General features: G+C 37.7%; 1 protein-coding gene across 9 annotated transcripts in view; it reads left to right on the forward strand.

The window, feature by feature from the left end:
* DOP1A (DOP1 leucine zipper like protein A) overlaps positions 1–14,692 on the forward strand; it is a 134,860-nt gene that overhangs the window by 97,949 nt on the left and 22,219 nt on the right. For all 9 annotated transcript variants that reach the window (XM_036896955.2, XM_036896946.2, XM_036896951.2 and 6 more), the window contains 3 exons: positions 11,387–11,521; positions 13,162–13,217; positions 14,545–14,649. In XM_036896955.2, coding sequence (XP_036752850.2) covers positions 11,387–11,521; positions 13,162–13,217; positions 14,545–14,649 — 296 coding nt within the window. The remainder of the gene's footprint in view (positions 1–11,386; positions 11,522–13,161; positions 13,218–14,544; positions 14,650–14,692) is intronic.

Genomic DNA, 14,692 nt, shown 5'->3' on the forward strand with positions numbered 1-14,692 from the left:
GTGAAACCAAGACCTGGTTCTTTGAGAATATAAACAAAATAGATAAACCCCTAGCCAGACTTATTAAGAGAAAAAGAGAATCTACACACATCAACAAAATCAGAAACGAGAAAGGAAAAATCACGACAGACCCCACAGAAATACAAAGAATTATTATAGAATACTATGGGAATCTATAGGCTAATAAGCTGGAAAACCTACAAGAAATGGACAACTTCCTAGAAAAATACAACCTTCCCAAGACTGACCAATGAAGAAACAAAATCTAAACAGACCAATTACCAGCAACAAAATTGAGTCAGTAATCAAAAAACTAACCAAGAGCAAAACCCCCCGGGCCAGACGGATTTACCGTGGAATTTTATCAGACGTACAGAGTAGACATAATACCCATTCTCCTTAAAATTTTCCAAACAATAGAAGAGGAGGGAATACTTCCAGACTCATTATATAAAGCCAGCATCACTCTAATACCAAAACCAGGCAAAGATCACACAAAAAAAGCAAATTAGAGACCAGTATCCCTGATGAACATAATGCAAAAATATTCAGCAAAATGTTAGCAAACTGAATTCAAAAATACATCAAGAGGATCATACACCATGACCAACTGGGAGTCCTCCCAGGGATGCAAGGATGGTACAACATTCAAAAATCCATCAACATCATCCACCACATAAACAAAAAGAAGGACAAAAACCACATGATCATCTCCATAGATGCCGAAAAAGCATTTGACAAAATTTAACATCCATTCATGACAAAAACTCTCAACAAAATGGGTACAGAGGGCAAGTACCTCAACTTAATAAAGGCCGTATATGACAAACCCACAGCTAACATCATACTGAACAGTGAGAAGCTGAAAGCTTTTCCTCTGAGATCGGGAACAAGACAAGGATGCCCACTCTCCCCACTGTTATTTAACATAGTACTGGAGGTCCTAGCCATGGCAATCAGACCAAACAAAGAAATACAAGGAATCCAGATCAGTAAAGAAGAAATGAAACTGTCACTATTTGCAGATGACATGATATTGTACATAAAAACCCTAAAGACTCCACTCCAAAACTACTAGAACTAATATTGGAATTCAGCAAAGTTGTAGGATACAAAATTAACACATAGAAATCTGTGACTTTCCTATACTTTAACAATGAACTAATAGAAAGAGATATCAGGAAAACAATTCCATTCACAATGGCGTCAAAATGAATAAAATACCTAGGAATAAACCTAACCAAGGAAGTGAAAGACCTATACCCTGAAAACTACAAGACACTCATGAGAGAAATTAAAGAGGACACTAACAAATGGAAACTCATCTCATGCTCTTGGCTAGGAAGAATTAATGTTGTCAAAATGGCCATCCTGCCTAAAGCAATCAACAGATTCAATGCAGTCCCTATCAAAATACCAACAGCATTCTTCAACGAACTGGAATGAGTAGTTCTAAAATTCATATGGAAACACCAAAGATCCCGAATAGCCAAAGCAATCTGGAGAAGGAAGAATAAAGTCGGGGGGATTTCACTCCCCAACTTCAAACTCTACTACAAAGCCACAGTAATCAAGGCAATATGGTACTCACACAAGAACAGACCCACAGACCAGTGGAACAGAATAGAGACTCCAGACATTAACCCAAACATATATTGTCAATTAACATACAATAAAGGAGCCATGGACATACAATAGGGAAATGACAGCCTCTTCAACAGCTAGTGTTGGCAAAACTGGACAGCTACATGTAAGAGAATGAATCTGGATGATTGTCTAACCCCATACACAAAGTAAACTGGAAATGGATCAAAGACCTGAATGTAAGTCATGAAACCATATAACTCTTAGAGAAAAACATCGGCAAAAATCTCTTGGACATAAACACGAGTGACTTCTTCATGAACATATCTCCCTGGGCAAGGGAAACAAAATCAAAAATGAACAAGTGGGACTATATCAAGCTGAAATGCTTCTGTACAGCAAAGGACACCACCAATAGAACAAAAAGGTATCATAGAGTATGGGAGAATGTGTTCATAAATGACAGATCCAATAAAGGGTTGACATCCAAAATATATAAAGAGCTCATGCACCTCAACAAACAAAAAGGAAATAATCCAATTAAAAAATGGGCAGAGGAGCTGAACAGACAGTTCTCCAAAGAAAAAATTCAGATAGCCAACAGGCACATGAAAAGATGCTCCACATCGCTAGTCATCAGATAAATGCAAATTAAAACCACAATGAGATATTACCTCACACCAGTAAGGATCGCCACCATCCAAAAGACAAACAACAACAAATGTTGGTGAGGTTGTTGAGAAAGGGGAGCCCTCCTACAATGCTAGTGGAAATATAAATTAGTTCAACCATTGTGGAAAGCAGTATGGAGGTTCATCAAAAAGCTCAAAACAGAAATACCATTTGACCCAGGAATTCCACTTCTAGGAATTTACCCTAAGAATGCAGCAGCCCAGTTTGAAAAAGACAGATGCACGCCTATGTTTATCACAGCACTATTTACAATAGCCAAGAAATGGAAGCAATCTAAGTGTCCATCAGTAGATGAATGGATACAGAAGATGTGGTACATATACACAATGGAATATTATTCAGCCATAAGAAGAAAACAAATCCTACCATTTGCAAGAAGATGGATGGAGCTAGAGGATATTATGCTCAGTGAAATAAGCCAGGCAGAGAAAGACAAGTATCAAATGATTTCAGTCATATGTGGAATATAAGATCCAAGAAAAACTGAAGGAACAAAACAGCTGCAGAATCACAGAACCGAAGAATGGTCTAACAGTTACCAAAGGGAAAGGGACTGGGGAGGATGGGTGGGAAGGGTGGGGTAAGGGGGGTAAAAAGAAAGGGTGCATTATGATAGCTTGGGGGGCCACGGGGACTGCTGCACAACACAGAGAAGACAAGTAGTGATTCTTCAGCATCTTACTACACTGATGGACAGTGACTGTAATGGGGTTTGTGTGTGCGACTTGGTGAACGGGGGAGTCTAGTAAACATAATGTTCCTCATGTAATTGTAGATTAAAGATACCAAAAAAAAAAAAAAGTAAGCTGAAGCCTCCTGCAATGATGGATGTATTTAGATTTGTTCCACAAACTGTGAGTGTTTGAAGAGACATTAATAAATGTCATGTGAAAATAAAATTTAAAAAAAGAAGGCAAGGCGGAAACCTCCTACCCAAATCAAATAGAACACGAAAATATAGCAAATACAACTAAACCTGAAAATTACCTGAAGACTGCAGAACTGACTACCTACATCTGGGGAAAAAGAGAAGACCCTACAGAAAAAGGTGAAGTGGAAAAGCCATGATCTGGTGGGACCCAAGCCTTCCCTCCACCCCAGCCTCCAGGCAGGAGGAAGAGGAACTGAACAGGAAGGCAGTAGGAGCCCAGGGCCACTGAACACCTGGCCCTGGAGATCTGCTTCAGAAACATGAACCCACATTACATGGTGCTCTGGTGATAGGTTGGGTTGGACAAAAGACAGGTGGAACACTTGGGGAGGCTGGGATCCTAGCTGCTTGTGGAGGACAGGCACTCTCTACTGGCCCCCATGGGCAATTTGAAAGACTTCTCAGCTGCAAGAGGGGCACCAGAGGGGCAAGCAGTACACAGTGCTCTTTGCTTAGGAGAAAGGTTAGGTGGACAATACCTCCTCGCCCTCCCCTCATCCCAACATGTCATTAACTCTCAGGAGGCCCAGATGCTCCATCCCCCTAGCTGGCAACACAGCCCCGAGGCTCCTCCCTGTGGCGTGTGGCCTGTCGGCCAGCAGTGAAATGAAACTTTGTTCCCATGTAGGCAAAGAGAGACCCTCCAAGCTTTTTTAGCCCTATGTCAGGCCAACCAGGGACCTATGTGTGGAAGCCCGCGCTGGGGGCTCTTTCCTCCCATCAGGTACAGGTCCTGCTCACCAGCTGCTGCCACCGTCGCACTGCTGCCACCATCGCAGAGGCCTGACAAAGGGCAGCACTGCCCATAGCAGCTGCAGCAGTGTGGCTCCAAGGCTCCTCCCTGCTCATGAGCCCACTTATGCGACGACAGTGGAGGCAGGCACTACAGCCAGGAGGCAGAGGGAGATTTCTCGGCCCTGTTTTCTCTCAGCCACATAAGTACTGTGGGAGCCAGTCCCAGGAGTTCCTTCCTCCCAGCAGAGGCTTGTCTCATTCGTCAGTGGCCCCTGTCATCGCTACTGGCTAGGTGGGATTGTCTCCACCCACAACTGCGGTGGCACAACACTGAGTACCTCCCTGCTCACGTCATCAGTTGATGGCCCACACAGCCCACCTGAAATCAGATCACTACAGGCCAGACAGAAAAGTCCCCTGCCCACTGCACACCCACATCTGGGGCTTCAACACAGGAAATTGAGCTTCTAGGTACTAGAGGGTGTCTCCTACACATAGGAATTTTCCATAGGAAACACTAGGGAAAAAAAAAAGAGCAGAGGAATCTGTTCGAAACAAAACTACAAGACACGGTAACTGTAATGGGGTATGTGGTGGGACTTGATAATAGAGGGAGTCTAGTAACCATAATGTCATTCATGTAATTGTCCATTAATGAGAGCAAAAAAAAACAAAAACAAAACACTACAAGACAAACCACCAGTAAGAGGGCTGAGTGAAACTGAAATCACCCATCTTCTTGATAAAGATTTCAAAATGAAAGTCATAAATATGCTCACAGATCTACAGCAAAATATTCAAGATCTCAGGACGGACCTCAACAAAAAAATAGAAGACCTCCAAAAAAAGTAACTCAGAGATGAAGAATACAGTATCTGAAATGAAAAATATAATGGAGGGAATTAATAGCAGGCTTACACAAGTTGAAGAAATTATATGTGATCTGGAAATTAGGGAGCAAGAAAACAATGAAGCCAAAAAACAGAAAAAAAACATCTCTAGCAATGAAAGAATAGTAAGAGAGCTGTGTGACCAACCCAAATGGAACAATCTTTGCATGATAGGGGTACCAGAAGAAGAAGACACAAAGGGATAGAAAGCCTCTTTGAGGAAGTAGTCGTTGAAAACTTCCCCAATCAGGGGAAGGAAACAGACACTCAGGTCATGGAAGTGCAGAGATCTCCTAACAAAAGGAACCCTAGGAAGACAACAATACATATAATAATTAAAATGGCAAAGATCAAGGACAAGAAGAGAATACTGAAAGCAGAGAAAAAAGATTACTTATAAAGGAAATCTCATCAGGCTACCAGCAGACTTCTCAGCAGAAACCTTACAGGCCTGAAGGAAATTGCATGATATATTTAATGTAATGAAACAGAAGGGCTTCCAACCACTAAAAGCAGCAGGATACACATTCTTTTCAAGTGTACAAGGAACATTTTCAAGAATAGATCCATACTAGGCCACAAAAGAGCCTCAATAAATTCACAAAGATTGAAATTGTATCAAGCACCTTTTCAGACCACAGAGAGATGAAACTAGAAATAAATTGCACAAAGAAAACAAAAAAGCCTACAAACACATGGAGGATTAACAAAATGTTCCTAAGTAATCAGTGGGTTAATGACCAAATTAAAACAGAGATCAAGCAATATATGGAGACAAATGAAAACAACTCAGCAGCCCAAAACCTATGGGATGCAGTGAAGGAAGTTCTAAGAGTAAAGTATATTGCAATACAGGCCTACCTCAAGAAAGAAAAGCAATCCCAAATGAACAGTCTAAACTCACAATTCCTGAAACTCGAAAAAGAACAAATGAGGCCCAAAGTCAGTAGAACTGACTTTATGAGAGACATCGTAAAGATCAGAGCAGAAATAAATATAATTGAGAATAAAACAATAAAAAGAATCAATGAAAGCAGAAGCTGGTTCTTTGAGATAATTAACAAAATAGATAAACTCCTAGCCAGACTTAACAAGAAAAAAAGAGAGTCTACACACATAAACAGAATCAGAAATGAAAAAGGAGTAATCACAATGGACACCACAGAAATACAAAGAAAAATTATAAGCTAATAAATTGGACAACCTAGAAGAAATGGACAACTTTCTAGAAAAATACAACCTTCCAAAACTGACCCAGGAAAAGAGAAAATCTGAACAGACCAATTACCAGCAATGAAGTTGAATTGGCAGTCAAAAGTCTAAAGAAGAAGAGCCTGGACCAGATGATTTAACAGTTGAATTTTATCAAACATTTAAAGAAGACCTAATGGCCATCCTTAAAGTATTCCAAAAAGTAGAAGAGGAGGGAATACTTCCAAACTCATTCCATGAGGCCAGCATTACTCTAATACCAAAACCAGACAAAGACACCACAAAAAAAAATTATAGATCAATATTCCTGATGAGCATAGGAGCAGGAATCCTCAACAAAATACTAGCAAACTGAGTTAAAAAGTACATAAAAAAAAAGATTATCATGACCAAGTGGGATTTATTCCAGGGATGCAAAGATGGTACAATATTTGTAAATCAATCAATATCATACATAACATCAACAGAAGAACAAAAACCACATGATCATCTCCATAGATGCTGAAAAAGCATTTGATAAAATTGAACTTCCATTCATGATAAAAGCTCTTAACAAAATGTGTATAGAGGGTACATACCTCAACATAATAAAGGCCCTATGTGACAAACTCACAGCCAACAACATACTTAACAACAAAGAGCTGAAAGCTTTTTCTCTAAGATCAGGAATAAGACAAGGATGCCCACTCTCACCACTTTTATTCAACGTAGTACTGGAGGTCCCAGCTACGGCAATCAGATAACACAAAGAGATAAAAGACATCCACATTGGTAAGGAAGAAGTTAAACTGTCACTGCTGATGACATGATGTTATAAATAAAAAATCCAGAAGACACCATCCCAAAACTATTAGAACTAATAACTGAATTCAGCAAGGGCTCAGGATACAAATTAATACATAGAAATCTGTTGCATTCCTATATAATAACAACAAATTAGCAGAAAGAGAAATCGGGAAAACTCCATTTACAATTGCATCCAAAAGAATAAAATGCCTAACCAAGGAGGTGGAAGACCTATACTCTGAAAACCACAAGACACTCATGAGAGAAATTAAAGAAGACACCAATGAATGGAAACACATCCCATGCTCATGGATAGGAAGAATTAATATTGTCAAAATGGCCATCCTGCCTAAAGCAATCTACAGATTCAGTGCAATCCCTATCAAAATACAAAATTCAATGAACTGGAGCAGACAGTTCTAAAATTCATATGGAAGCACGAAAGACCCCAAATATCCAAAGCAATCCTGAGAAGGAGGAATAAAGCAGGGGGGAATTATGCTCCCTGACTTCAAGCTCTACTATAAAGCCACAGAAATCAAGACAATTTGGTACTGGCACAAGAACTGTCTCATAGATCAGTGGAACAGAATAAAGAGCCCAGATATAAACCCAAGCATATATGGTCAATTAGTATATGGTAAAGGAGCCATGAATATACAGAGGGGAAAAGACAACTTCTTCAACAACTGGTGTTTGCAAAACTGGACAGCTACATGAAAGAGAATGAAACTATTACTGTCTAACTCCATAAACAAAAGTAAACTTGAAATAGATCAAAGACCTGAATGTGAGTCTTGAAACCATAAAAACTCTTAGAAGAATACATAGGCAAAAATCTCTTGAATATAAACATGAGTGACTTTTTCCTGACCACATCTCCTCAGGCAATGGCAACAAAATAAAAAAATAAACAAGTCAGACTACATCAAACTAAAAAGCTTCTGTACAGCAAAGGACACTATCGGCAGAGCAAAAAGGCATCCTACAATATGCGAGAATATATTCATCAATGATTTATCCAATAAGGGGCTAACATCCAAAATTGCAAAGAACTCATATGCCTCAACACCCAAAAAACGAATAACCCTATTAAGAAATGGGTGGAGGACTTGAATAGTCACTTCTCCCAAGAAGAAATATGCATGGCCAACAGGCACCTGAAAAGATGCTCCACATCACTAATCATCAGGGAAATGCAAATTAAAATCACAATGAGGTGTCACCTCACACCAGTTAAGATGGCCAACATCCAAAAGACAAGGAACAACAAATGCTGGCAAGAATGCTGAGCAAGAGGTACCCTCCTTACACGATTGGTTCAACCGCTGTGGAAAGCAATATGGAGGTTCCTCAAAAAATAAAAATAGAAATACCATTTGATTTAGTAATTCCATTCCTAGGAATTTACCCAAAGAAAACAATATCCCTGATTTGTAATGACATATGCACCCCCATGTTTATTGCTGCACTATTTACAATAACTGAGATATGTAAGCAACCTAAATATCCATCAATAGATGAATGGATAAAGAAGATGTGGTTCATATGCACAGTGAAATATTATTAAGCTGTAAAAAGAAAAGAAATCCTGCCATTTGCAACAACATGGATGGATCTAGAGGGTAGTATGCTCAGTGAAATAAGTCAGGTGGAAAAAGTCAGATACCAAATAATTTCACTCATTTGTGAAGAATAAAAGCAAAGCAAAACAGAAGGAACAAAAAAGCAGTAGACTTGTGATTACTAAGGGAAGGGGTTGGGGAGGGAGGGTGGGTGTGAGGGAGAAGGGGATTAAGGGGCACTACAATTCATAATCACAATATATGTAGGTTACTGGGATGGTAGTAAAGCTCAGAGATACAATTAGTACAACTAATGACTATAACAGCTATGTTGATAGACGGTGATCGCAGTGGAAGGGGGTGAGGTCTTGGTAATATGGGTGAATGTTGAACCACTGTGTTGTGTATGTGAAACCATCATAAGATTGTATATCAATGATACTTTTTAAAAAAGGATTTTAGGTTTAAACCCACAGTGACAAAAAGCTGGGAGAGATAACCATAGAAAAATAAGTATCAAAATTTTCCAATAGGAAAACATCTCTAAGTTGTAACTAAGTAGCGTAGAGAAAGCTGATATCTAAGTTGCTACAAGAGGGGAACCAAATCCCACTGTAAAATCACAGATGATCTCTGTAAGTAAGAGTAGCCAGTACTTCTAAAGTCAGAGGTTTAAGGTGGGGCTGAAATTGGAGGATTGAGTGACAGTTTATATATGGAGCAGTTAGACCTCTTCTAGATCCCTTCTCCCCAACTCAAGCAACCACCCACTTCTCTTACCCTACCTCAGCAGGAGACTGGAGTCCAGTTTCCTCTGTGAAGAGTTTCTCAAGAAAGGCTCTGGACCCAAGGGCACAAGGTTCACACAGGTAGAAGTTAAACTTAATGCTGAAAACAGGAGCATTCTGGAAAAGTACATACTGAAAAATGGAAATCAACCTCACCCTAGTGAGATGACAGGAATGTCCCTCCATAGGAGTTTTGACGATTCTGCTCTAGGAAAATGACCTAACCAAGAAAAAAGATGTATCTCTTGAAGTTTTTGAGACTGCTAACAAAAAGCTAGGCTGCAGTCACCACACAGGGAGACCCACCTATTAGTCTTGCACACAAATGCTTGACTTCCCATCACTTTTCAATTTCTTTTTGAAAAGCAGTAATAATAACATAGTTGTTAAGAGCACAGGCTTTAAAACTAGGTCCCTGGGGTTCAAATCCCAATTTTGTTTACTAACTATATGACCCCAGGTTGGAAATACTACTTCAAGAAATAGTGAGAATTAGAAGAAGATATAGATAGGCACTTAGAGCAAAGCTTGGGGCTTAATAAGCACTCTAAATATTATTGTTACTCATATTATTGTCATTCATCACATTTCAATATGAATAGAGAGCCAAGGATCACCAGTCATATGAAGAAAGCCTCTAATATAGTCAAAGACCAAAATAACTAGATTAAGTCAAAAGAAACAGTGCAAGTAACAGAAGAAAATATAAATAACAACAGTTGTTCAAGAGTGAAACCATATTGCATGCATGAAATAAAATGAGATTATAAGAAAGACCCCTACAAAAGTTGAAGTTTTTCTTGGACATTAAAATTTTTGCAGCAGAAGCAAAACAAAATCAGAATAAGCATTGGAAGAGAAAGTAGATAAATACCAGAAATAGAATATAAACTTAGAAATATAGAAAATAGGGGAAAGGAGGTAAGAAAATGAGGAGAGTGATACCAGAGATTGAATTTTTTTTTTTGCAGAAAGAACAGAAAAAAACACAGTGGAAAAAAAGTCAAAGAAATAATAAAAGAAAGTTCCCCAGAAATGAAAGAAAATCTTGTTAAGAGAAAATACTAGTTCTAGTCAATGGAATAATAAGACTTGGCAGTAGCAGCACTGGAAATTGTGATGGGAAAATTCATTTCAACCTGTAATTCTATATCCACTTAAGCTGTCACTCAAGGCATTTTGAATCATGCAATGTCTCAAAAAAATATATGCCATCAATTCACCCTTCCTGAGCTACTGGAAGATGCATCTTCACCAGTGGAGGAATAAACCAAGAAGGAAGAAGACATCATATCCAAGAAATAGGCATTCCAGCATGGAGGGGAAAGGGAACCTCTAGGCTGATGGTCGCAGAAGAGAGGTGGAGATGACATTGTGTAGGCAATCCTAGCATGTACCAACCTGGGGTGGAAAAGAAAGGCATCTACCAGAGAGGTCTCAAGGAAAAGAAAGAAAGAGAAAAAGAGGAGGAAAAATAGAATATTAATTACCTGATGTATTTGAATATGTAATTAGAAAAGATGTACAGTTATAGCATTTGGGGATGAATTTGTGATTGAGGAAAGCACACAAAAATAAAGCCAGTCTGTTAACTCCAGGAGAAATAAAAAGTTGTACAAGAAAATAAATGCAATGATAGTATAATACATAACATAACCATAAGAGTCATGTGAATTCTGGATGTTGATTTAAATAAAATTGTAACTGTTGGGAAAATAGAAAAAAGTGTAAGAGAGCTAAATCTTTGTCTTCTAAAAGTAGAAAGTCAGTAAGTAATGTCCAAAATTGAAAAAAAAATCATGAAATAGGGGAAAGAAGGTAAAATTAGGGGAGTGATACTGGAGACTCAATATTTTATTTAAAAAAAAAGCAGTGTGTATTTTTCAGAAATAATATAAAAGAACGAAGAGGTGAACATAGTCACTTTGGTGCCTCAGAACGGATAGGGCACTGCTATTTTTTCTTATAAGGCTTATTGTCCTGTTTGACATTTTAAAATAATATACACATATTGTTAAAAATAAATAAATGAATTTTACCTAAAGTAGTCTTGAAAAGAAAAGGGACTGGAAGGGGACTTGAAAAGGACTTTATATTAAGAAGAGGCCATAAAAAATTCTCAAAAAAAATTTCCTTTCTGTGATTTCTCTTTAAAGACGTAAGTGCACACATACATACATAAGTACAATGATATTTGTCCAGGTCATTCCTGCAGCCAGTGAAGAACAGCTTTTACTAGTAGAACTGGTTCGCTCAATCAGTGTCATGAGAGCAGAAACTGTTATACAGACTGTGAAAGAAGTTTTAAAGCAGCCCCCAGCAATAGCCAAGGACAAGGTAAGAAGAGATTTTCTTTGTTTTTGTTTACAATTCTGTTTCAGAAATGATGCTAGTAAGCAAGATATTTTTTGTACAATAATGTCCTTTTAACTATAGCATAGATTGCAGAAATGAGTCCTGTGGCCCTCACACATACACAAAGTATAAAAATCACCCGTATATGCAGTGACTTGCTGTTGTGGTCATTCCTGTAGCCAGGGAAGAGCACTGAACTGCTCAGATCTCTGTAGGTACATCCCAGGCAGGCAGGAGCTGTGTGACCAGATTCTTAAGGAGGTTTTTCTGATCATTTAAAGGAAGAACATGGAAGCCAGAGCCCAGGTTCTCCTACCTCAGGGGTTGCCTTTTTCACAGCTTCTTTGTTGCTTTCCCTTCAGAATGAATGCCTATAAATTCCCCATGTCTTGCTGTATAACCTTAGTTCTAGTCAGTGTCATTTCTAGACCACACAGAAAACTGTGCTTTGCAAGGGCTACAGAAGATGAGAATGTGGTCTCTGTACTCACAGTGCATTGCCTCTGGGTACACATAAAAGTCTACAGATCAGTAAATTATGGACTTCTTTGCTTTTTCTGCTCTTTGTTCTAGCGGTGCTGGGGTTGTATTTTCTTAGAAAATATTTACCAACTGCAAATATTAGACTTTAAGCTAAGCCAAAAGACAGGATCACATCCTTAAAAGAATTATTACACATGTATATGAAAATATTTATCTTTTTCTTGAATTGCCAATGAGAAGAGTATACGTGTGTGTGTGAATAACCAGTGTCCTTACTAGCTTTTTAATAATTTCTTTACTATTCTCAAGTCACCCCTGGGGCATTTGTGATAGAATTTTTAATTGCATGTGAAAATTCAATTCAGCACGATGTTTTAACCATCTATTGTTCCAGACATTGGGCTAAGCATGAAGGCTATAAAAACAGTAAGAGCAAATCCCACCATGACCACCACCAACCGCTGGCCCTGCTCTCAGTCTACTAAGTACTGAGTCTGTTAGATAATCTATGATTTTTCAATGTGTGGCAAAAGGGGAAACTTTCAAGGGAATAGTTGATACTAAACAGGAACAAATTGATAAATGTCAATGGACATCGGTATCATTTTCTTGCTCATTACTAATTTCTAAGGGCAGGTATTTTCTGTTTATTGTGTTACACTCAGCACTATCTTTGAAGACTGCATTTTAGGTCATTAGGAGTTGGACCCAAATTTGAACAAAGTACACTAATTTAACAGAAATGTGTGGTAAAATATTTAAATTGACATCTCGTAAAAGATCTCAACCTAATTCTGATAACACCACGTATAAGATGATGAAAAAAACTAGTTTTGTTGCTTATAGAATAAATGGATAATTTCAAAGTAATAGCCAGAGTATCAATTTTTGATATATTGGGAGACAAGAACTAAAAATCTTTCCATTCCTTCCATCCATTTTCAACTTTTTAAATAGCTCTTGTGTTGAGCTTTCGCTACTAAGTGGAAGAGAGTCACATGTTTTTTTTATGACAAGTGTTTGATTTTGTTTTAATATTTTATATTAAAACTTGGCAGTAAAATACAGAGTAGTTTTAACAATGAAAAAGTAAAAACAGCATTTTTCTTCACTGCAAAATTGATTTCTTTTGTTTATAGAAACATCTTTCTTTGGAAGTCTGCATGCTTCAGTTTTTCTATGCTTACATTCAAAGGTAAGATACCTGATGTGGCTCTCCTTACTGCATTAGCACTGTAAAAATGTTACCAAATATAGGAGAAAAGCACCTGAATTCTTTCAAGACATTGCTATTTTCCCCCCTAAAACTGAAAGAACAAATGCAAGAAACATAGAAACACTGTTTATGGATATATTAATACAAGTCACTGGGTATTGTAATGACCCAGCCATGCAAATCCTATAAACCTAAAGACCTCAGTGTATTAAAGATAAAATGGACATTAAAACACTGAACTGTAAGAAAGTCACTTAAATGTAAGTGAAAAGCTGAATCCTGTTCCTGAAACTATGCCTATTGCCACTGAATCCATTATTATTTTGATACTGGTGAACGTGTGGTAATCTGATTTTTTGTTTTTAATGCCAGGAATGATATGAAAATACATTAGGAATAATGATATGGAAATATCTTCTTGTTATGGTATTCCAGTTTTATGTTTTGCTGACCCCTGAACAGAAATTAGTTGATTTGAGTTTTGATTAACTTTTGGCTGAAGAACCTGAATCTTAACCCTCCCCTGGTAATACTGTTGTTAACTGCCAAACTTGGTATCAATTTGAGACCTATGACTGAAATTTATAGTTATATTATGTAGTGTATTTAAATTGGTTGTGACTCAGAGCAAGGACTGCCTACAATCTGAACTTAGATACACAGAGGTGTTAGGGTTAAGGTCAGACTGAAACAAAGATAACCTTAATTTCTCTAGCAATGAGAGACTGATGTTCAGAAAAGATTGACAGCTCTCCTGTAGATGACATAGAGACTCAGGTGAAGGAAAATGAGCTAATATACAAGAAAATTGGAGAGATCAAGATAGGGAACTGGTGACTGTGATGTCATTTATAAACTGAGATTTGTTGTGATTGTAGTTTACTTTTGGGAGTCCATCTGATTAAATATTGGGATTTCTAGACTAATAAATCAGACTGGTATTTTAAATGTGTTTGGTCTTCTTTTTATGTAATAGTAGTAGGAAACAAAGCTTGTAGGAATTTTGTTCTGTACAGTCTATAAAATTTTAGGGAAGGCAATAGAGGCACAAAATTTTAATTATACATTATTCACAGGGATGAAAGTTCTGCATACAGAATATAGTCAGTAATACTGTATCTTTCTAGTTGACATATAGCAACTACACTTACTGGTGTGAGCATTTAATAATATAGATAACTGAAAAAAGTTGGGGGAAATTTCTCAAAGAATCTAGTAGGAAAATATATTAAAGACTGTGGGAAAATATAAAGAAAAATTTGCTGTAGCTTTCTATATGTATATATGTATTATCTTTATCTTGCAGAATTCCAGTGCCCAATTTGGTGGATAGCTGGGCATCATTGTTGATACTTTTGAAAGATTCTATACAACTGAGTCTTCCAGCCCCAGGGCAGTTTCTTATACTTGGGTAAGCAGTTTCACTTAAAAATATTATTTTGAATAAAATAATA

This window comes from Manis pentadactyla, chromosome 12 (assembly GCF_030020395.1).
Source record: "Manis pentadactyla isolate mManPen7 chromosome 12, mManPen7.hap1, whole genome shotgun sequence".
NCBI lineage: Eukaryota > Metazoa > Chordata > Mammalia > Pholidota > Manidae > Manis > Manis pentadactyla.